Source organism: Vanacampus margaritifer, chromosome 13, assembly GCF_051991255.1.
Source record: "Vanacampus margaritifer isolate UIUO_Vmar chromosome 13, RoL_Vmar_1.0, whole genome shotgun sequence".
Lineage (NCBI taxonomy): Eukaryota > Metazoa > Chordata > Actinopteri > Syngnathiformes > Syngnathidae > Vanacampus > Vanacampus margaritifer.
In genome coordinates, this window is record NC_135444.1 from 13,983,342 (window position 1) to 14,008,884 (window position 25,543).

The window sequence follows — 25,543 nt, forward strand, 5'->3', positions numbered from 1 at the left end:
GTGTAATATATATATATATATATATATATATATATATATATATATATATATACACACACACACACACTGAGTGTTTGAATGTCTCAGTCTGACAAAGGCTTTTCAAGAGAGCCCCCCCCCCCACGTATGACCTTAAAATCTTAATCTCTTCCCTAGCTTTCCATTCCATGTGTGCCTTTTAAGATGCATGTGATTTATAGTTTTAAATTTTCTCTTCAATGTTTCTTTAATGATAATGCACACGGTCAGGGGAGATCAACCTTTAAGCTCGCCAGAACATTTGAGCCGCTCTGCCGTTGAACATCATCCTCCAGTGAATGTGGAAAAGATCCAATAATTCCCCCCTCAGAAGATTAAATTATGGAACATAATGTGTGAATCTTGTCGGGCATAGAACGTCTTCATACTCAGCACTTGAGGATTAAGGAGACTTGGGAAACGGTCAAAGACTCACTGCAGACAAGCAATTGTCTACCTTGTTCATAATGTGTTATGTATTTTAGGGATGTTGTTCTGTCACAACTGGAATGCTACAGTGAGGCGATGGTTTGGATTTAAACTGATCTAACCGTCAGTTTCAGGTCTGATATCAGATTGCTGTTTTCAACCACATAAGGAGCCGTTACTGTAGATGGTTTGTTAAACTGTTTCTTTTGTGGGCAGCAAATTTTATGTGTATTCTATGTCATCTCCTTACTCAATACGTGGAAGTATTTACTAGGGGTGGGGACCTTTGAATGTCTCACGATTCGATTCAGAATCAATTTCCAATTAAGATCGATTTTTGATTCAAAAATGATTTGATTGACAATGATTTTTGCTTCAATTTATAGATGTTCAAGGAATCGTAATGATCTACTCCAGTGTCACTCGCTAATGCTAATTAGTGCTCTACTCGCGGCATTTTTATCACTCAAAGGAACGGCTCTACGCTGCAAAAAAACAATTTTTATTGGAATAACTTGATGGTGACTTTTTCCTTCTACTCTCTAATGTGGCTACAACTTAACAGTGTATCAGACCGCATGGAACCACACTGCCCCTAAGTGGCCAAATCGGGTACAACATGAAAACCGCTCCCAATAAAGGCACGCACAAACAAAGGGAATACAGTATAGAAAAATTTAAATAAAATCAATTTTGGGACATTTAAAATCGATTCTGAATCGTACTAAATGAGAATTGCGATTCTTTTGAGAATTGATCTTTTGGCACACCCCCTAGTATTTACTACACTGTTTGGTATAACGCACAACTTTTGTCAATGCTAGCGTTCTCATGAACATATACAGCAACGGGGGGGCAGAATTAACCTACCAAAATCGCAGCGGTATCTACTGTGGGGAAAAGGTGTAAACACCAATCTGTTCTTGCCTCTGCCAGTTCAGTCTTCCCTGCCTACCCGCTGCCAGCCGCTGAGCTAGCATGAGCCTGGCAACCGTCATCAAAAATTGACTTCCAAGAGCTGGCGAGTGTTCAAATGGTGAAAGGAGGTTAACATGGCGCTAGTATAAACACAACAGACGGGGCCTGGAGGGGTTTGTTGCCTTTGACGAGATGTTTGCTCAATTCCTGCTTTCACCTGAATGCCTCACCGTCGTTACATGCTCACATAACACAAATTAATTGCATGTTTGGCGTATGATAGTTTTATTCCCCTCCCTCGATCAGGAGAGTAGGCCTGCGAGTTTTCAGTGTCTGTTACAAAGTACTCTTGTATGTATATTTATTTTCTTTATCATTGATTGTCATGACCAACTAAATTAAACTGGGACACCATCTGGCAGAAATATAACTTCGGTCTTTAAATGTGTGATAACGTGGGGTTGTTAATTCGGTTCTGGTATTTTTCAAGGTCGAAATTAGATCAAAAGTCTTTAGTTTTTATGGACAAAAGGGAAAGCAACTCTAGTTTGGGGGGTGAAATAGTTCTAACGAGAAAGTTCGAGAAGCTTTCTCATCCTAACGAGAAGGTTTTCTCATTTGAACAACTAAATTTCTTATTAGGATTAGAAACGTCCTTTACCTTCGAGCGGTAGCTCATTTAGCAGACTGCAAGACTTCAGACGTTTTAAATGTCTTTCAGACACAGCATAATGGTGTCAGAACTGCAAACCAAAATGTAGTTCTCGTGTCTCTCATGCTAGCATGCAATGTTGTCATTCTAATGAGAAACGTTTCTGTATGGCTTTTTTTCATGTCACTTTAGGGGCCCCATAATTTTCTGAACCGCTTATTACAAGATTTAAAAAAATAATAATTTTTCAAGAAAAAAATTCTTCATTTTAAGTGGAAAAACTTCACATTCTAAAATTAATATAATATATAATGAAATAAATAATAATTTAATATCACGAGGGGGGCGGGGAATACTAATTATCTGACAATTTTGACGAAGCAAAATTGTGATGTGATGGGGAAAAAGAAAGTTGAAAATGTGGACTAAAGACGGAATACAATACTACAAAAAAAAAGTCGACTTTGACAATAAAAAACATTTGATGACTGAAGTTCAACGCATACATAAAGAAGAACGCAAGTTTAGCAAGCACGTTGCTATGTTTCACATATGTGATACTAATATGCTAAGCTATTAGGCTAACGATCTGTTGGATTGTAGTTCCACAACATCTGATGGGCAATGTATGTACGCCCCCATTTTGTTTTGGTACGAGACTAAATTTATCAGCCTCGTGCGAAATGTTTGCAAGTCACCCCGCTGCGACGCCTGCTCTACATTCCACATCAAGGGACGCTTTGGCCTCTGAGGAGAGCGCACAAATGTTGTGTGCGTGAATTTGAAGGAAGGGGGTATAGGGAAGGGGGGGGGGGGGGGTTCGACGGTGGCCGCCTGAGCCAATCAGCCGGCTAGTGTTGCCTCTCCTCATTCTTAATTGGCCGCCGCTCTTTGAGTGAGTGCGCTGCTTTTTTTTTTAGTGCAGCACAGTGGGGACGAGACGAGACGAGAGACCGCCGAGGACCATCAGCATCCGAAGCATCCTTTGCGAAAAGCCACTGTTTAGTGCGTGTTTGTGAACCACAGAGCGTCCGGGGGTTCTTCGGTAGAGGCGGCGCTCCTCCTTTCTTGTCTTTTTAGCAGTCCTGCTGGGTGACAAACACATGGACAAGATGAACCACAGCTCGGCTGAAGCGGAGACTGAAACCATAGAACCGCTGCGTTACCTCAGGTAGGCAACACACACACACACATACACACACACACACACACACACACGTCTGTGTGAGGAACATCTCCAGGAAGCTTTTGTCACGTGACAGTGCTTGCACATTATTCAGATTGAACGGGATGCAAATGGGCACCAGTTGAGTGAGGATGATGATGATGATGATCGCACCATGGTGCATCCTCGAATCTTGTTTGCGTTGTAGCCACTGCTCTTTTTGTTTTAAATAAAAAAACAAATGCAGTTTACTGCTAAATACAACTACACAAAGGAGTACAGTATCTAGTATTTTTTTCAAATCAAAAGTTATATCACATGAATAATTTTCACATTTTCAAACATTTTGGGGAAAAAATTGCAAATACGGTCATGCCATAACATTCCTCTTTTTCGCCTTAGATAATAGGACTTTAAAAAAGTTGTAATCTTGGCTTGGGAAAGTCAAATTTGAACAAATTAACTTTTCCAAGCCAGGGTTTTCCGCTTTTCATTTTGCAACTTTATCCTTAAACAATCTGATGTAAATATAATACATAACTGCAATCAGCGTGAACAATGATTCACTATGGCGAGTGTTTGACTTGTGCGACGACATTCATGCATGTAATGAATTCATCTTTCAAATATTCATGTCATTAGCCCGCGTGGCTCATAAATCATTTCCAAATGATACATTTATATTCATGAAGCGTGATGGGGAAGGTGGGACATATGCCGAATGTTGTCCCTGGTGCGAGGCTTGAACCTTCTGCTTGGTTGGACCTGAATTAATAATCATATAATGTATGATCATGTTGTCATGACGACATAGATGTACTTTGGTCTGCTGAAACTCTAGACTGGTGTTTATGATCTTTATGGATCAGGTCTTTAGCCGCCTCACAATGTGTTAGTTTTTTTTGTGGAAAACTTACATTTTCTTACAATAATTATCAACAAGAATCAAATATGAAAAAAGGGCCGAAACCTCTTTGCATGATGATAGTTCTTGCTTAGTAACTTGAAGGTGAACCGAAAGTACGTTACTTTGGATTGGCGTCCATCTCGTTCCAACGATCTAATCTTGACTTTAATGGCGGAGGGAAATTATGGACAAACAGTGGCCAGGAGCAAATCCAGCCTCTCCATCTCGCTGTCCCAATCATCTGACAGCCTATAAATAAAAAAGGCCATGCTGTCACCCACTCGGCCAAATGCAGCTGCCAGCATCCGAACGGTGATGGGCGAGCTGCACGGAGGCAGCGCCACAGCCTGAGGAATAATAACAAGCTTGCTGTGACGCGCCGGTGTCACGAAGCGGCACCGCTTCAGACAGCTTGACAAAGTGACACGGCCGCGGCAGGTGAGATGGCTTGTCGGGGGCTCACGTGTGCCAAGGTACACCACGGCGGAACATTCATCAGCGCGCGTCAGAGTGAAAAAGCAGCGAGAGCATATTTAATCAAATGATGGCCATATTGTTGTCGCCAATCATCCCCAATGACAAATGCCTGCTTTTTCTGGACTGGGGGGGAAGAAAAAAAAATCCATCCATTTTCTATAGCGCTCGAGTTGGGGGGTGAGTTGAAAGCCAGTCCTTGTTGACTTATCACATTTAAAGACAATTTAGAGCCTTTCAAGGACCTAACATGCATGTCTTAAGCTTGTGGAAAGACGCTCGATAATTTACAAATTGTACAACCTTCCAAGGAAGTTACAATGTCCCATCACTGATGAGTAGGGCTGGACAATGAATCAAGATTAGAATTTTTTTTTTTTATGTTGCAAAAATTGCATCTAGGTAACTTCAGTGCTTAAGCAGTACAATCCATATGTTTACATGTTGTACTGATAAAGTGAAAAACTAAACTTGTATCTCACTAAGCGGAGAATACTTGCAAAGGTAGCGAATTTTGGCTTTTCGTCAGGGTTTGGAAAACATTGCAAAGATGTCCGCAGAACATTTTTATTTGTCCCAATGACATTTTGAACTCCAAAGTGCATTCGAACATCTTTGCAACCTTTTACAAACTGACAAAAACACCAAATCTGCATAGTCCGCAAGGATTTGCTGCTCAGTGATATGCCAACTTATGAGAACAAAACATTTATGTATGGTTTATGTAATATTGCTTATTGAAATACGGATTGATTAATTGCAGTACTTGTTTGTCAAAAAGAATACTTGGGAAAAGGACTTGTATATAAAAAATATAATCATATAATAAATGGCAATATTCATGAAAATATACTAAAAATGCTTTTTGCCTAAAGTTAGCTGAAAAAGGCTTCAGCTCACCTACAGCCCAAATGTATAGAGGAACAAAACTGCCAAAATTCAAAATAAATAAATGACTTATAAAATAAATGAATGACTAAAAGTGAAAAGAAAAACGGATATAAAAAAATACAAATGTATTGTAATTTATTTTCTTTGGCTTAATTTTCAAATTATTAATTTTTTATATCAGTTTTTATTTTCACTTTTAGTCATTTATTTATTTATTCAGTAATTTATTTATTTTGAATGTTGGCAGTTTTGGTCCTCCATACAAATGAGCCCAAGTGGTTTCAAAAATGAATGGATGGCTTGTCCAAAGCAAAATGGCCGACTTCCTGTGTCTGTTTTGAAGTGTCCATTTTAGGATCATTTCCTAAGCACTATAATGTATTTATGCAATAGCTCCAGTCCTGACATTCAGATTTCCTTTATTTCCCGAGCCAGCATTAAATATAAATGAACAGAAGAAAAACCGCGGCGTCATACGTTGCTCTCAACGCAAAGTCGCCACCGTCGTTCCCCGTCGTGATCTCGCTCAAAGGAAGTGGAGATAAAACGTCCACATCTATTGCAACACACACACAAAATGCCACGTTGTACAAAAGCAAACAATAATTCTATTTTAGCTCAACACAAGACAGTTTGAGAGCAGACCGAAAAGGTTGCAGGCTGAAATGCCACACGGAATTCGGTTTGCTTGTCTCACTTAAGAGACCACCCACTCGAGACCAAAGCTGGCCTGCGTGCGACCTTGCACATGTTTGTGTCTCATTGTGGAAGCTCCACACTTTTCTTGCCTCCTTCACAGTCCTAATTTCCACATAAATAGGCCACAAAAGATCGAAAAGCTTGAGAGCTGGTACAAGATTTTTTTTTTAAATTTTTTGGATTGGATATTAAAAGCACACAATTTTCTATCCTTGAAGCTGGAGAGCACACTTGGGCTGCAAATAAACACAAGTAACCCACTTATTGACCAGAGGGATGCCGTTTTGTCAAATCCTCTTCCACGTCATCGATCGCCGCCGTGGCTCGACGGGATGGATTATCATTAGAATCGTCGAGGAGCAACATATCCAAAATACTCAGAGGGTCTTTCATAATCTCGGTTGTCCTGCAAAATATTGAGGTGCGAAGCATCCATTTCAGTTCAGGTTACCAATTGTTAGCAACTATCGATTCATGCATTCATTTTCAACATGCAAGCGATGCGATTGGCTGGCGACCAGTCCAGATTGTACCCCGCCAATTGTCAGCCAGGACCCCGAGGGCAAGCTCTATACAAAACGGATGGATTTTTAGAGTGAAAGAAGTGTTTTGTTAGGCTAAATCCCATCAGAGGGTCCTAATGGTAATTAGGAATGATAAGAGGCTTGCGTCTTTCAATATGTGTCGGCAGGATTTTCTTTTGTTAATGAGTTATTTGTATGCGTGTTTTTGTTTAGGGAGGGAAAAAAATCAATCATATCGAGCGGAGAAAATGGATCTGAGCTGAGCCTTTGTGGGTCGAGCAAGCATGTCAAATGAGCGCAGGTTGCTCGAAGTCACGCAGTCAGACAAATCTTAAGATTGCACTTCTAAATAAATACAGGTTGACGCCACTCACTGGTTGTTGTAGATTTTATGATTGTAGGTTTGTGTTGAGTTAATAGGAGTCTTTATTTACTTGACACGTCGTAGACTACGCTTAAATCACCCACACTAATGGGTGGTACTTAAGAAAACTAGCATGTGGCTACAAAAGCTAAAATGGTCTCTCTTTTTTTTTTTACTGCTCTTCTTTCAAGTACAGATAATACTTGAAATTCATATTTTTTTTAATCTTTGTGATGACAGTTAAGTTTTGTAGTCATACAGAAAAATCAAGACATTCAGATTTGTGATACTAGCGCTGTTAAGTGGCAGTGAACTTGACTCATTTGACATTAAGCAGAACCTTGGCAAATACTGAATGTTCTTGACAAAAGAGCTCACATTCAAGCCGTTTATTGTCACTCGCAGTTGAAGTTTAATGTCAAATTAAACTAATCAATGAGAATCACACCATGTGTATTCAAAACAACCTCATAGCTTAGCCTTTCAGTTTGCTAGGTTAATGCTAAAGGCTACAAACATTTAACATTTTTATTCAAACTTTTCTTGACAATAATATTTTCTATGCAGCCCGACTAGTCTAAATATGGTATTCTGGTTAATATTGCATTAGTGGAATATGAGTTAAGCAGCAAAATCCAGCCGTTTTTTATTAATATCAGAAGGCAGCCATTTTGCCACTTGCTGTCGAGTGAAAACGACATCACAGTTGCTCAGGTCTCAGGTAACAACCAATCACAGCTCTGCTTCAGAAAAGAGGTGAGCCGTGATTGGTCATCCATTGCCTGAGCCCCGAGCAAATGTGATGTCATCTTAAATTGACAGCAACTTGCAAAATGGCCGCCCCCTTAGATGGACAAAAACGACTGCATTTTGCTTCATAGCTCATATTCCACAAATGTAATATTAATCAAAATGTCATGTTTAGACTAGTGAGGTCACATCTAACCAATTATTGTCAAGAGTGTAAAGTGCTCTAAATAAAGCTGTTGAGTAAAATGCTTGAAAATGATTTTTGACACACAAACAACACAGCGATTGTCATTGCCCCGTAAATGTTATTTTGAAAATGCTATTTCCTTTCTTCGCAATCTCTTTGTGGCTTCTCAAGCTCGTGGGCGTCCTGCCAGCAGTGGTCAAGGCTCTTTTGAATGAGGTGACAGGGAAGTGAAAGACATTTTCTCCGGGTGACAGAATTGTACTAATGCAATTTGTTTTCTCTTGCACCTTTTGAGCAACACAGAGAATCACTGAATTGTCTTTTTTTATTTTTTTTTTTAGTTTATTTCTTGCTAGGCGAGACTGAACAGAAGTTTGAACAGACTGCAGCTGACACGGTCTTCTGACTAACGTGACAGCTGCAGTGCTGTCACTCTCGTACGGAACCTCGAGCCCCGTTGATCATAACATTACATTGTTTACAGTAACTTGGAACAGAGTGCAAAATAGCCGCATGCTGCTTCACCAGCGTGATGCCGCATGTAGCATCCTGTAGAATTTCCATCACACGAACCAACTGAAACCTTTTGTTAGATCTTGACTTAAATGTCAGTCATAGTCTGCTGGTCGTCAAGGAAACCGTAGCCAGCTTAGTCAAGTGGCAGGTGATGCGTTCATGAACAGATTTTCACCCGGCATGTGTAACAAGACGTGACCGCTGCTATTGGCGGCATTACAAGCCTCTGATTGATCCCACGCTTGAAAAAGTAATGGCCTTTAAAAAAAAAAAAAAAAAAAAAAGGCACAGTGTTAGGGGTGTGTCTTCCGCAATGCCAAGACAGCTTGTGTGAACTTTGACACCTGTGTGAAAGCTGCCGGGTTGTGTGCAAAATAGCTGAGGCCATTTTGCGTTTCTCTGTGTGAAAGAGGCTTGCTTGTATGTGTCGTCAGGTATTGCGAGGCTAACTTCCTTGCTCTTGGGAGTCGGTGCCACCGGGCAGGTTTTCGCAATTGCTGGTAATTGGTTTGGCTGTTTGGATCGGCTGAATCCCCGTTTGGGGAAGGAGGAGGATCTGTTGCCAATTGTGCAAATGTCTTTTTGTGTAGCTCTTGGTTATTGTTTACCCAAGCTAGCTGCCGGTAGCTCATATGCATATTAGTAATTAAAGTTGGCTAGGAAAACAGGCGCGGACTAATTAAATTAGATGCTAACACACAACGACAACTAATGCCATTGTTACTATAGGATAGACGCCCCCCCTCGCATCTCAATTGAACAATTTCCTTCAAAGCTCAGACTACCTCAGCTGAGTTCTATTTCCGAACAATCCAGCACCTCTAATGAGGCAGTCGGTGGGAGCGCAGTGGAATTTTTTGCTCCTTGGCTGTGTTGATGGGCGGTTGCTAAGCCCACCCCCACCCACACCCCCATTCTGAAAGCCGACAGGTTAATAGTGACGCCGAGGAGGCGTAAACAGACAAAGGCGCCAATTTGGAGAAAGGCCGGCGGAGGAATTGAGGTGGAAGCAGAAAAAAAGAGGCTGTTTGAAAATAACACTTTTAAGAAACCCAGCCAGAGCATTTGATGCCATTTTAAAACAAAAGCCTGAAATCATGTAACCCACAAATGCTCGGTAAATAAAATGTAGCTGGCAGATATCATCCACGTCTTGAGACAAGGTGAAGCAGCATGCGGCTGTCCTATTCCACAACAGAATGCAGTACACAAGCTGCTGTCACACTTGTACTTCACATAAAATACATTACAAACAGCTGAGCATCGGCGTCCATTATATGCTAATGCAATCCTTTCTGCCGCCCACTCCCAGTCTGATATTCCAGCCTGCAGCTATTTTCCTCATTATGGTATCATGAACGTTTGTTTGCGTCGCAATCCACAGCAGTTTATTATTATTATTATTATTACTATTTGTTTTTGACACCACATAAATTGCAACGTTAAATTTCTTCCATCCTTTCTCTAAGTGCACTAGCGACCCATAAATATAGAGACTCGCATGGTGATTAACTTTTAGTACAACTGGGAGTAAAAACGCACACACCGGACACACAGACTGCCGCTATAGCCCGTAAAGAACAATCTCAATGTCACTACATACTACACTTTTATAATGAGGATACCTGCGCCGCTGTTGCCATAGCAACCCCAGATTACCTACTTTACTGCCTTGTAAATGTAGGTGGACCAACCAGATCTCATCTAGTGTTACTAGTAGTTACTGTTAAAGTTTTATTTATTAACTTATTTTTCCTGTCTCGAAGACTCAAAATTATCCATAGGTGTCCATATAAGTGTAAATGTTTATTTGTATATATGTGCCAACAACACCTGCGGCAATAATGAGGACAAGCGATCAGAGGTGGCAAATCCAGGTCCAGAAAGTCAAAACCCTGCCACAGTTTGGCTTTAGCCCCATGTGCTAGCTTACAAGCTCCCGTCTGCTCGGTTACCTGCTAGGAAGCTAGCTAGCGAGCTTGTGGGGCTAAAGCCAAACTGTGGCAGAATTTTGACTTTCTGGACCTGGATTTGCCACCTCTGGTCATTAGCCGCTTGTGCTAGCTAGCTAGCTCCCCGGGTGCTTGGTCACCTGCTAGCAAACTAGCACAAGGGGCTAAATCCAAACTGTGGCAGGGTTTTGACTTTCTGGACCTGGATTTGCCACCTCTGGTCATTAGCCCCATGTGCTAGCTAGCTAGCTCCCCGGGTGCTCGGTTACCTGCTAGGAAGCTAGCTAACGAGCTTGTGGGGCTAAAGCCAAACTGTGGCAGGATTTTGACTTTCTGGACCTGGATTTGCCACCTCTGGTCATTAGCCGCTTGTGCTAGCTAGCTAGCTCCCCGGGTGCTCGGTTACCTGCTAGGTAGTGAGCTAGCTAGCTAGCACAAGGGGCTAAAGCCAAACTGTGGCAGGGTTTTGACTTTCTGGACCTGGATTTGCCACCTCTGGTCATTAGCCGCTTGTGCTAGCTAGCTAGCTCCCCGGGTGCTCGGTTACCTGCTAGGTAGGGAGCTAGCTAGCTAGCACAAGGGGCTAAAGCCAAACTGTGGCAGGGTTTTGACTTTCTGGACCTGGATTTGCCACCTCTGGTCATTAGCCCCACGTGCTAGCTAGCTAGCTCCCCGGGTGCTCGGTTACCCGCTCGGGAGCTAGCTAGCTAGCACAAGGGGCTAAAGCCAAACTGTGGCAGGGTTTTGACTTTCTGGACCTGGATTTGCTACCTCTGCAAGAGATGTAGAAAATAGAAAGATGGTTTGAGAGGAAATGATGCTTTGCAAATGTAGGCGGAGCTTGACGTAATTTCCCTCGGGCAAGGATGCTTTGTTGACATCATCGTTGTTTGTATATTAGCAGGAATAATAAAGGACAATAAAGCAGTTGTGTTGCCAAAAGAAACATAAAAAAAAAAACAATTATACAAACCTAGAAAAAATAGATCTCAAGAGTGTTCTCATTTAGATTTTCCCATTGTGTTTTACATTTAAAAAAACAAAACAATATTTGGATTTAATGACTTTAAAAAAATGCAACTGGGACTTACAAGCTTAGTCAAGTGATTTTAGACCAGACATAATTGTCCGTCCCTAAAGTGAGCGGCGTCGGAGTGTGACGTTTTCATTAATGACAAGATGATTTCATCAGTAATAATAGAGGACCAAGCTCAGACAGTAAATCCATAATCACATCCCCAAATTCTGCTTCCCTCTTGCTAATAGAATTTTAACATCTTTTTGTTGAAGTGGTAACAACATATCATCATGAGCACATGCCAAAGGGGGCGGAGGTGAGGGTGGGGGTGTTGTGTAATTGCTACTTGATGGCGAGATGGAGTTTCACAATAGTCTCGAAATATACTCGCATTGTACTAGGGCGGAATATTTATTCTAGCACGTTGGATTAACATGACATACACAATGTTATAGAGCTTGAGTTAATAACTTTATTGCTCTAAGCTATTAACATCTCCCATTGTGTTGCATTGCAGTCTCTTCTTCTCCTACGTCATTTGATGTAATCATGTAGTGTGCATGTTGTGCTAATCTCATTGTATCAATATCATCACATATATTCAAAATCAGATTTACTGGCCGAGTATGTAAAAACACACAAGGAATTTGTCTTTACAGTCGCAACCCAACCGAGATACACGGAATATAAGAACATGCCCAGTTTGTGCTCCACAATGTATGTCATCCCATTGTGCTGCATTAATTTTTTGTCAGTGTATCATTCCGGTTATATTTCAACTCGTTATTTGCTAACAAATTTCATTTTATTGCATCTGTATCATGTTCAATATTCTCATCTCTAGTTTGATCATATTGCATCCACTTGCTATCTCATTGTATTGTACTTTTCTCCGTTCCTATTTTGTATTATTACATCTCAAATCATTTTTTTATTTTTTTTGATGCGCTCTCCTAAAACGAGATGAAAATGATCAAATAAAATGAAAAAATATACAATGAGAGTGAAACACATTGAGATGTCTGCTAATTGCATGACTCCCTCCGTGAACGAGATGACACATCCACGTTTACTGCATGAGTGCTCCTCTCATTATATCATACCTCATCTCATCATATGATGCTCCTTGAACCGCATCTCAAACATGGACAGGACTCCAATCCACTCTGGCCTTTCGCCATCAAAGATTTCAACCTCAAAGATTTCATCCTCACTATCATCTTGATTATCAGCCGCACCGCAGGCACCATCTGCCACCTATGCATTGCACACACACACAGGTTGGCTACATACTAGGGGTGGGAATCTTTGAATGTCTCACGATTCGATTCGATTGCGCTTTTTGGGTCTGCGATTTGATTCAGAATCGATTTTCGATTCAAAATGATTTGATTGACAATGATTTTTGCTTCAATCTATAGATGTGCAAGGAAATGTAATGATCTACTCCAGTCTGACTCGCTAATGCTAATTAGCGCGCTACTTGCGGCACTTTTCTCACTCAAAAGAACAACTCCACGCTGAAAAACAAAAAACTTTTATTGGAATAACTTGATCGTGACTTTTTCCTTCTACTCTCTAATGTGGCTACGACTTAACAGTGTATTGGACCGCGTGGAACCACACTGCCCCGCAGTGGCCAAACCGGGTACAACACGAACAGCGCTCCAAATAAAAGGCACACACAGACAAAGGCAAGACATAATAAAATAATTTAAATCAAATTGATTTTGGGACATTTAAAATCGATTCTGAATCGTACTAAATGAGAATCACGATTCTTATGTGAATTGATTTTTTGGCACACCCCTACTAGTACATACTGTATAGCCAGCTTTAAGAGTAATGTTAAGAAGTAAATATACATATATATTACAATATAACTCGTCCATTAGATGCTAAATGCAAGCATTTCTACCACACACACACAGTGCGATACGCCACCTTTTTGTCATGAGTTGAATGAATTCCCAGGTTTCTCTGCACCTCATTCCACAACGTTGTACTTTTTGTATTTTTGGACACAGCGTAAATGATGCGGATAAATCTCTTTTCTTTCTTGCTCCTTTTATGTGCCATTGCCAGGCAGAAACGATCCATAAATATGTGGAAGCTCACATACACACCGCTTGGAAAAGGTCGGCCGCATGCCAGTTTCAACGCGGCGGCTCTCTGGTCTCTCGCAGTTCTACTGACTGCTGTGCTCATCAATTATAGACAACCTGTATATTGTGTGTCTGTTTACACTTGGTTTGCGTGCGCTAATCTGAACGTAAGCGGGTAGCATATCCTGACTAAAGGTGACGGAGCCGGATTACGCAACAAATGATTTGGCGTACAAATTCTGCCTAGCAAAAAAAGAGAACGTATCTGTTGATGATTATGACTGGGCTAAAAATGCATTTTCGGGTTCAAGACGACTTTTGCGATGTTTGTCTTCTGCTAAATGAACGGGTCTTTTGTTAGCTTGAGCAAATTCATACACAGGGAAAAGACTGGCTAACTTCAACAAACAAACCGTGACTAAATTAGCTCGTCTTTCACATACAAAGAGACAATATGTATCAAATTAGCTTTAGCTAGTCATTAGCTTCGACGCCATTTTGTGGCATCTTCAGAAAGAGCACAAAATCATGAATCCGTGGCTAGCTCAGGATAAAAAAAAACGCAAACCAGCACATTTGCATGACTAAGTTTAAAAAGTAATAAATAAATAAAAAAGGCTAATAGGAAAGTAGTAATTTTCAAGGGTTGCAGAGCCATGGTATTCATGTCACCAGTTTCTTTACTTAAAACTTTCAAGAGACAGTTTTTTTTTTAGTTGGGAAGCACCTGCGATGCATCGATCCTTGACCCGAATAGCGAGGGTCTCACTGCCGCTTTAGCGACTCCAAATTGCATTTTTCTGCAAGGGCGCGGAACTTTCTTGAAGTTAATTACAGCCGACACTTGCGTGGACCGCAGCAGTCGGGCGCCTGATTTCCTCCTGATTCCAATTAGCCACACGAGAACGGCGCCACGGCCCGTGCGCAATTAATTTGGCAAAAGATGTAGTTAACACCGCTGATGGCTTCTTTTTTCTTTTTTTTAAAGGCAAGAATGGTGATGATCGTTATGAGCCTTTTTACTTCTTCCTCGTGAATGTCCGTGATAAGACTTTTTGCTGCACGTCCTCAGAGGAGACTTCAGACATTCTAGTGGTGCCGTTTTAATTGTCAGCTCTCACATGCTCATGCATTTATGGGAAATAATTAGAAAAAAAATTGTTCTTTTAGGCATCAATCCGTCATTCTTAGTATATTGAATATGATGAATAATAATTTGAAAGTGTTTTTATTTTATGGCATTCCTACCATCTAATCACCTGAATTGTTTTCAGATCTTTCAGCTGAGAATTCTTTACTTTGCATTTTAATGAACTTCGTAGCCGTTATTAATGTTCAAACTCTTGACTTTTAAAGCCGGGCAAGTCAGTACAATTTAAAGAGAAGAAGCGGGAGGTTGGCCATGGAGATGTAAATCAGCCCCCAATTCAATATGTGCAGGCAGTTACTCAGGGCTGTTAGGCCGGAAGCCAGTGAGTTGACTGCGTGTCTCTCATGGAGCTAAATAAGGAAACAACAAACAAAAGCCCTGATGCAATATGGTTGGACATCACTGCAATAATAAGTCTAGCGTACCTCTCTGACGGCGTCAATCAAACATGAACATTTTTCTTTATAAATAAAGAAACTGAGCCTAGTTAAGGCTGACTTGAATGATTGCTAGAACAAATGATGGCTTTTTATTTGCCGCCCACAAATCAATCAATCCATTGCTGCAGCTTAAATGAATCACAAGTTGCTGATTCAATAAGTGGCAGCGAGCAGCATGAAGGCGCTCACACCGCAACCATATGGTGGCGCGGGGGACTCCTCCCCCACACCCTTTGGCCAGCTGAGGCTGCTGCCGTGCCACCTGATCTTCGCTCCAGTCATCACATGATTGGATGCTCGCCTTTGGTGGTGTTTTTTGTTCATTTTTGGACGGTTTTGTGAAAATTCATAGTCCACTACTGAAAAAAGGCTAAAGCATAAAAAGTGGGCATCCTGAGTACGTTCTTGAAAATTGTGGATTTGTAACTCTGTTGGAGGTTTCCTTCCTTTGGTCCTTCCTCTGTTCTCCGGACAACTTCACGATTCTGGCGGGAATCTGAAGTATCCGGTTAAGGTGAAGGGTAAAAAAAGCGATGATGATGACATGTTGACTGCCGAATGAATGATACTGAAAAAATAAATAAATACTAGAGCATAAAGTGGGCATTCAGAGTACATTCTTAAGAATTGTGGGGTAGGCGAAAGATTCTGAATCTGTAACTCTGTTGGAAGTTGGTGTTGGCTCTCCCTTTGCTTCATCTTTCCTTCCTTTGGTCCTTCCTCTGGTCTCCTGACAACTTCACGATTCTGGCGGGACTCTGAAGTATCCGGTTAAGGTGAAGGGTAAAAAAAGCGATGATGATGACATGTTAACTGCCGAATGAATGATACTGAAAAAATAAATACTAGAGCATAAAGTGGGCATTCTGAGTACGTTCTTAAAAATTGTGGGGTAGGCGAAAGATTCTGAATTTGTAACTGTTGGAAGTTGGTGTTGGATCTCCCTTTGCTTCATCTTTCCTTCCTTTGGTCCTTCCTCTGGTCTCCTGACAACTTCACGATTCAGGCGGGACTCTGAAGTATCTGGTTAAGGTGAAGGGTAAAAAAAGCGATGATGATGACATGTTAACTGCCGAATGAATGATACTGAAAAAATAAATACTAGAGCATAAAGTGGGCATTCTGAGTACGTTCTTAAAAATTGTGGGGTAGGTGAAAGATTCTGAATTTGTAACTGTTGGAAGTTGGTGTTGGATCTCCCTTTGCTTCATCTTTCCTTCCTTTGGTCCTTCCTCTGGTCTCCTGACAACTTCACGATTCTGGCGGGACTCTGAAGTATCTGGTTAAGGTGAAGGGGGATGATGATGTTGACTGCCGAATGAATAATAATGAGCCCCCCCCCCAAAAAAAAAGACTACAGCATAAATTGACCATCCTAAGTACGTTCTTGAAAATTACAAATTGTCAACAATAGAAAAAAAATAAAGCAACATCAACTTTAAAAATGACGTGTCATTTTTGCTCATCACTTCCCTTTGGCTGTCAGCTGCAGGATTTCATGTGGGCAGACGCCCGGGGGGGGGGTGTACTCGTGATGAAGGTGGTCATGTTCAATGACAGGCATGCACACCTGGTGATGGTGTGCTCAGAAAGCACAGCGTGGAGGTCATGCTCCAAATCATGTTATTCTCATTGTAACAATATTCCAGGGTAGGAAAGTAGGATTTGTCTCGCTCCTTACGTGAGAAAACAAAACAGCGCGTTCCATTAAAAGCAGCGCACGCGTTGCCGCACAAGCGAGCCAATTAAGTGGGGTGAGTCATCCCTGGTGTTTGCGTCCTCATGTTGGAGAAAGCGGCAGATAGCAGGAACACAGGGGAGTGTAAAGACAGGAAATGGGTGCGCTAACAGGGCAGAGTGGCAAAAAAAAAAAAAAACACTCCCAGTGGATACAATACTGTATATTAAGTTTTGCAAACTCCAAAGCTGTCACGCATGCATTCAGGTTGATTCCTCACCCCGCCATAGATTTCATTTACAAAGTGCATGCAAATGCCACATAAAACACAGACTGAGCTCATTGATTGCGTATAAAAGGCGGCAAAGTGAAGCTAATCAGCTTGACCAGTGACAAACTCCCTGATCAGAGAACAGCCGTGAGCCTTCACAAGTAGATCCGCTCGGTTACACAATGGTGGGCCTGAAGGAGCTGGAGGCTGCACTTACGTGAACGCTGGCAGGCAGGATGCAATAATCAACCTCATATGATGGCTAAGGAGAGGCACAAACTGCTCGGGGACAATTTGGAAATGTGTTTTTCTGTGGCAAATCATCAAAATTGAATTATCTGTGTGATGGGCGATTGGCCAGCTCACCCACAATCCTAATGAGGACAACAGAAGATGGATGGAGCGGTGATTTTCAACTAGTGCCTCGATGTGCCGAGCGATATCAGGCGTGCTACAGGAAATAATCCAATTGGACTGAACAGTAGATTTATTTTGTACATTTATTTATCTATACCAGCGACATATAATGACAGTCAGAAAAATTTAATGATCTCATAATGGATGGCTGAGCGTACCTAATGAACTTAAAATTGTGAGTGTATATAAAGTTTTTGTGGCATTTTAGTTCTTAACGTTCATGTTTTTCAAAATAGGCCTGCAAGCTATTGTTCGGACAATTTTCGACTTCGATGGAGGCAGCGAACTGACATCAGTTCACAACAAGCAGCAGTTTGGCAGTCAGTGACTAATTCTTCAAAAAAGTGGGTTACATAGCCTTTTTTTTTTTTTTACAACAGTCCGGTTAGCTTAATGCTAACAAAAAATTGCTGAATGCCATTAATTCGTTCACGCTCAGCCATTTACACAGAAGCGATCCTCTTCACTCCCGGCTGTTTTACTGGATTTGGATTGATTTTGCAAGACCCACAGAATATTGTGTTTTATTGCTATAAAAACATGGAACCAACCAAAAGAAACATTAGAGTCTCTTCTTTCATCAGGAAAAAAATATATTTCTAACTGTTTGCGTTTTACAGTAATTAGCATTAGAATATAGCTAAGTTTCATCATTAATCACAAATGTATTTAGAAATGTGAGTAAATGAGCTTTTTTTTCAACATGGCCCTGGTTGATCTCTTATACTCTGCTGCCACCTACTGGTCGTCTGTGTAATAACGACCATTTCTTCAACCGTTCTTTGCAGTCGAGAGGCTGCATCAAAGCCTTCTGTATGTTCTAGCATAAAAAAACCCCATTAAAAAAACGTATAAATCCATCTTTGGGACACTTTTTACATTTAAAATAGAACGTATTTATACGTTTTTGGGAGCAAATGAGTTAACAGGCTAACAAATAGCATTGGTTTCACTGTGTTATAGCCTTTTTAAGTAGCAGACCTGAGAAGGTAAATGGGGGAATACTCAGTCATATATTATACTTTGCTAAAGTCAAATAAAATAAAGCCGAGTCAGTTGTAAAACACTTTTTGTGTGTGTCTGCCCAGAGCCGTATATATAGAGGGAGTTTGGCCAACTCTGTTTCAGCGGGGTAACGAGATGGCGTCCATATGTCATGTGAACAGCAGTACGCTGTGATTGGTCAACTGCTGGTCACATGACATATGGACGCCATCTTGTTACCCCGCTTGGCCAAACTCTCTCTATATATGGCTCTGTGTCTGCCTGTATTATACTGCCCCCCCCCCCCCCAGGTAGTCAAAGTGCAGACCAGAAGGAGCAGCACAATGACCAAGAAATTGAGGCAAAAACAATTGTAGTAAAAAAAAAAATTACATTCTCTCCAACTATGACATCATTGTATGTACAGCATTTATAAAGTTGAATGTAAAGTGCTATCTTTCAAAGAAAGACCATTTGAGATACAAGTGTTTTGACTCATATCTCAAGGCACCCCTGAATATTGAATTAAACAGAACTGATGGATAGCAAAAAGGTGCACGCGCTTCTGTGTGCAGTACGTCGTGTACGCACGTAAAATGATGTCCTCCGGGGACAGCAAAGGATTCTCCTTCTTTGCCTCTCTCGACATTTTTAATCAAAAGTGAGCATTGGGATCAAGATGAAGGCAGAATTCTTTGTCAGTTCCTTTTACATTGGAGCCCGGTGGTTGCTCTGCCAGGGTTATTTTAATCCGCCTCCTTATCGCTGCAGCACATCACGCTGGAAAGGTGGAAATTAAGTGAAGCGAGATGGGGGTTGATGGGAAAGGGAGCGTTGCCGTTTCACTCGTGCAGTGTGAGTGAAAAATGGCAGCTTTGTTCCCTTGGGTATTTGCTTCTCGCACGTTGCAGACGCTTTACCTCGGAACACGACTGCCGCTGCCACTTGCTGCTGCTGTAGCATGTCTGTCGGCTTCTCACTGTATCCCTTGACTATACTGTACTTTATTTAGCGGGTGTTGTTCTTGTATGTTCCTGGTGCATGCAGCCTCCCACGGGGAGTATTTTATAGTTTCACTTTCTTGCAAGAATAAGGCAAGCGCATTCATTAAAAACTGCTCGGGATCACAGTTGAGTAATGCTTAGGCTACAATGACGGTGAGATGGGGAGGGGAGCCTTGACTGCACCATGGGGGAAATCAACTCGGCAGGGGCTAGTACTTGTGGGACTACTAAGGTGTTGCATTTTGCCACGACTGATCACGCACAGTGTATTTGAAAGTCTTCTGATTAAGATGATGAGCTGTTCGACTACATGTTTTTTTTTAAATTTGACAAATAGGAAAAAAAATAATGCACCAAAATTAAAGTATACTATATTGCATTCACTTGAGGAAAGAAAACAAAAAAAAAATGGGGGGTCGCTAGCTTTTTTTTCTTTGAATACTTTTTTTTTTTGTTTTTCAAAGTATTTTTTTTTTGTGTTTATTAAAATATTTTGTTTCTGTTTTTTTCCTCTTATTGAATACTTTTTTCCCTGAATATTTTTCAGCTTTTCTGTATATTTTTTCAGTTTTTCAAAAAAAAAAAAAGTTTAAAATTTTTTTCTTTGTTTTATTTTTTTGTCGTTAAAAATAAACATTCACTTGAGGAAAAAACAAAAACATTTTTGGGGAGGGTAGTTTTTTCCATTAAATACTTTTTTTCCTGTTTTTCTGAGTATTTTTTTCTCTGTGTGAGTGTTTATTAAAATATTTTGTTTCAGTTTTTTTCCTCTTATTAAATACTTTTTTTCTGAATATTTTTCAGTTTTTCTGTATACTTTTCTGTTTTTCTGTATATTTTTCAAAAAATAATAATCCGTTCTCCCAAAAAAATCTTTTTTTGAATTTTTTTGTCATTAAAATTACTCAGAAAAACTTTCAAAACTACTGTAACTTATTCAGATAAACAGAAACAAATACTACAAATATTTTTTTTTCCCAGAAAAACATGAAAAAAAAATACACAAAAAAAAGCTCCCAAAATAAATTAGTCAGAAAAAAGATTTTTTGTTTTTGTTCCCCCCTTCCTCTAGTGAATGCAAAACACTTCCATCGATGTCATATTTGTGAAACATAACGTTTGTTTGGGCTACAGCCCTGAGGTGGTGTCCTATAAAAATGTAAATAATAATTGGTACGCGAGGAAAGTCCCGGTCTTCAACACTGTGCTGCTCCCTGGTGGCAACACACTCAAAAGCACACACTTGGACTTGCACTGAAAAGCAATACAAACACTGCGGAAAGTTGGCTGTAAGTTGTCATTAATCACTATTTTCTTGGAGGGTCATTGTCGGTGTGAACTCTGGTCTTGAAAAAGAAGCTCCAAGGTAATTAAATGGAGCAAATGAAGATGCTTTAAGGGTGGGAGGCGGACTTTTGAGAGGTCCAGGATGGGCTCGGCCGCAGCGCAGAAATTTCTTTGGGATTCATTTTGACTCCTGAAAGCAGCACGGTGAAATATGCTATCTCCATGGAGCATGTTCTAAGAGTAAAAGGCACCGCAAACATCCTACCACCTTTATTAATTTTTCGTACTGACGCTTGATGACCCCCTCAAGGGCAAAGACAACAAGTGCGGTGGTCATGGAGTCCACGTGGTTTTGCTCTCCTCGGAGCCTGTGGCTTGAAGTGATCTTTGCAAAGATCAACTTGTCTCAGGCGCTCAGGAAACATCCCTGAGGTGAGCTGTGGGTGACAGCTGCCGCCGCTCCACTGGCTCAGGTAAATGCCATGGGTCCCACTTGGATACACTAGCTTGCCCGCTCACGCGCACGCGCACGCGCACGCGCGCACGCTCATAGACACAGCTGTGCCTTCAAGGAAAGTAAAAGCAACACAAATAAGATTAGCATCGGCGGCGCAGGTGTCAAATGGTGCGGAACGTGCGCGCCGCTTTTCTACGGATTTCCACGCGCAGCAACACATCAAACGAACTCGGGTTCACCTCATAACAACGGCAATAACAGACTATCTTCAAGGTTAACAGCGTGCGATGTTATTTTCTGATGACATTTCGACAACAAGTGAAATATTCAGCGATTCCCCCAGGCATGAATGAACGTGGTAACATTAGGCAAGCTGAATAAAATCCAATTCAAAGCCGAGCAAAAATGAGGACTTAACAGAGGTAATAACTAGGGGAGTCAAAATGAGTGCATGCTTTAATTTTAACGCCACTTTTTTTTTTTTTTTTACCGCCCCTTACGTGGAAAGCCTGTGCTGGAGGAATTGCAGTCGCAATTCAGCAGACACGTCCACGACAAAATTGAGCAGTAATAAATTGAATAATAATGCATATATTTGTGGAGACTGCGGTCAAGTTGCATTTTACAGTTTGAAAAATGTGCAGAATGCACTGAGCTGTCACTAACGCCTTATACATGTAATTATGCCATCTAGTGGCAGAAAAATGACCTCAACACAAATTAATATCACACTTGTTTTTTTTACAGTACAACTCAATTTATGAATTATTATAAAATTACAATATAAATGACTAAAAGATGCAGCCATATTTCTATTAGTTTAACATTTTTTTCCAACTTCCAACAAGAGTATGAAAACTTTTTTATTGCACATCTTATTGTACATTGAGAACAGATATAAAATTTGCGATTAATCGTGAGTTAACTATTGAAGTCGTGCGATTAATTACGATTAAAAATGTTAATTGCCTGACACCCCTCGTAACAACACTATGTTTTGAATAGAACGGAATCTCCATCATTATAAATGATGAATATGCTGTAGCAGGCTGTTCTGCCCTTCTATAAAACCGTGGGGCTAATTTACATAATAACCGCTCCCATGTGGAGTTTCTCCGCCCTGCGCTGTCTGTACGTCGTTCACACATAAAATCAAATTAAAGCCAAAAAGGTAAACAGAGCTGCATTCAGTTCAGTTGGGTGCTAGCTAACAGCGTTAGCCCCTGACTCGCAGCACATACGCTGTGAAGTTGTCAACGCAGCTGCAGTGGGTATTTAATTATCTGTGCGGTTCAGTGGCTCACTTGCATGAGACCTTTCAAAAAGACTACTTTCATCAGGACAAGGAATAGGGTGTGTAAAGTGTGACATTTTTTTTTAGCCATCAAAAAATGTTGCTACATATGTGACAAAAATGAGCATTATTACCTTTCTAAAGACTCAAAGTTATATCAAATCTTATTAGATTGCACACTCCTAATGAAATGTCCAATTGTTTTGTCTCTGGTATATAAAAAAAAAATGAAAATCTCATCTAGCTATTGCATTATTCATTCTAATGTTTCTATGCAGTTCTCTGAGGGGATCAATTACGACCTCCAGCTGGGAACACGTTTCATCTGCGAGGAGATGTAGCGCTAACATCAACCACTAGATGGCGGTAGAATGAAGGAGATGCCGTCCGTGCTACATAAAGCTAGAAAGGCAAACGCGCACATTTATGGTAAAAGCAGCAGCATTAGTCATGCTGTGGCCATGCAGAGAGCAGCGTGGGCTCTCTATGACACATTCAGTCACTCATACTGTACAAATGTGAGGCACGCGGAAGGACACCGTTCACATATTACTCACTCACATTTGTTTTCATGACAAAATATAGCAAGTGGTTCATGAAGCTTCATTTTCCCATCGGACGACGTTGAAACTTCATTTTGACCGGTCATCACCTTGTCTGAAAGAAAAGTAGCGCTTTGCCTCCATTTTGTGTCGTCTACAGCCGATGTAAAAACCTTTCAATGTTTGATCGTGAGTTGATTTACACGATTTGAATCCGATAATATCGTAAGCTTCGTGAGGAATCTCGTCTGTATTTTATTGCGCATACACGGCGCACTAACTGACCTTTTGAGTGACCACATATCATGTCTGGTTCTGTGTCGTAGTAAAGGCGAGGCGAGCGCCATCGAGACGGAACTCATGCGGGATTACAAGTTTGGACAACAGCAGCTCATCGAGATCTGGGGACACGCCTGCGCGCTCGCCATCTCCAAGGTTTGCACTTCATCAGCAGAGGGACAAAACATCTCCTTCATTCATCCACGCGATTGTATGTTCCAGAATTGTAGACGCACTGTTTAGAGGTTTTATTGCAACAAGATCTTTGGGGGGGAAAAAAAAGAGTTTGGGACGATGACGTAACACAGTCGTTTGCTTTTGTGATGTATTAAAGTCTTTTTTGTGTGGTTGGAAACATTCTACTATTTTAATAGCGTCAGGTCAAAAGTTAAAATTAATATTTTTCCATGGGTCTTAATATAATGTGTGTTATTTTATAAAAACAATCTTTTTTTGTTTTGTTTTTTACATTGAGATAGTCTGACATTTGTCTTTTTTTGCATAAGCCTGAAGGTTTTGACTGCTATTGTTTAACTGTTAATAATTCTTCCCAGTTGTCCAGGCCACCGTTCCATTTTACAAAAAAAAGGGGCGGGGCTTGAGTCTTGTTTCTTCCCTCCCACTTCCTTGTGTGTGTGGGTTGTTGTTTTTTTTTCATATAAGAAACTTGGGGCGCTGAAAGACGTTCCGCCAGGTTTTGTCTCCCCCTATTGGCCATTGTTTCTTGGACTGGTTGTGAATTGCGCTTTTAGGGATCAATAAAGTAATCTGAATTTTCCTCACGTGCTTGGGAACTTTTATTATGTCAGGAAAAGCCTACTAGATCAGCTGAAATTGATTTGGGGTTAATCAGATGCACTTTAATTGGTGGCTGTTGACTTGCTGACTTCCGTTTTGGAATGTGACTTGTTAATTGTGAACACGGCCACATCACAGTTATGAATATGGATATATAACGATAACGGCATTATCGTGATATCGCGATATTAAAACTACCACAATATCGTCGTCGTCATGTCACGACCTTAAAAGCAGCACATCTGTTAAAAAAAAAAAGTCAGGTTAATTTCCATTTGTGCAGTTCTAGCACCCTCTGGTGGCTAGTTTCTTTTTTTTTTGTGCCTTTTAATTTTCACAAGGCATGTTTTGGCCCTGTTATGTTTAAAATCCACGCTAATTGTTGGATGAAGGGGAATGTAATATGCTTGTGGATCGAGTCAATAAGTGGAGGAACTCAATGTGTGCATGCATTAGCAAGTAAGTGCCTCGATAGTGGTATGTTGTTTAAATGTATTCAGCTTTTTACAAAAAAATTTTAGTATAAGCTTTTATTTTTGTATTTTTTTTTTACAATATACTATACTATATCATTTACAATATCGTGATAATATTGTATCGTGATGTTTGGATATCGTAACGTGCCTAGTCATGAGGGTGTGTACACTTGTGCAACCAGGTTAATTTTTACTTCCCCTTTAGAAAAGCTTATTTTTAATCACTTATCGGTCACAATGGTAGAACAACTTTTTCTTTGTCTCATGTTTTCATCCCCAAAACCTGGCATTTGAACAGGGGTGTGTACACTTTTATGCCCACTGTAAATGAAAGGTGAAAAAAAAAAACAGGAAGCGTGCGAGTCAAACCGCCGCGTCCACTTCCCCCCGGTGGCCAAGATCGCCAGCTGAGCCTGACTGAACAAACACGACCGTGCCGCAGCCGCCCGCGGCACGCCGCCGCTCGCGGCACGCCGCCGCTCGCATGACATCACCGCTATTTGAAGACAATTACAGTCAGAGGAGATGCAAGCTAGACAGTGTGGGATTTGGCCCGTTTCGCTGCCGACCTACTGCTGTTACTGTGTCCAGAAATACCGCACCAATAACACCGGCGCATACACCTTGGCTCGCCAGACAGATTATAGGTTCTCTGTAAATCAATCCCTCCACCGCAGCAGAACCAGACTGTGGGCTTCTGTATCAGTCTGAGGCCGTTCATCACCTGAGTGGAGACAGGAGACGTTTTTGTTGCTCCGCAGCCGTAAATCTCCGCTTTACATGAGCTCAGACGCGCTCTCATATAAAAAGCGCTCGATAGATGACCGTATTTGTTGTTTTAGGGGCCTGATAGCGTTTTCTCCAGACCCGATTGGAGGTGAAAGTGCATGCGAGGTA

At 41.0% G+C, this 25,543-nt stretch overlaps 1 protein-coding gene across 2 annotated transcripts in view; it reads left to right on the forward strand.

Annotated features, from left to right (window-relative positions):
- Positions 1-2,929: 2,929 nt before the first annotated feature.
- Positions 2,930-25,543, forward strand: part of yjefn3 (YjeF N-terminal domain containing 3) — a 31,749-nt gene continuing 9,135 nt past the window's right edge. The window contains exons 1-2 of one of the 2 annotated variants that reach the window (XM_077583089.1): positions 2,930-3,188; positions 23,420-23,528. In XM_077583089.1, coding sequence (XP_077439215.1) covers positions 3,121-3,188; positions 23,420-23,528 — 177 coding nt within the window. In that variant the 5' untranslated portion in view covers positions 2,930-3,120. Of the gene's footprint in view, positions 3,189-23,011; positions 23,283-23,419; positions 23,529-25,543 lie in introns of those variants that run through there. The other variant, XM_077583090.1, reaches the window with a different exon arrangement.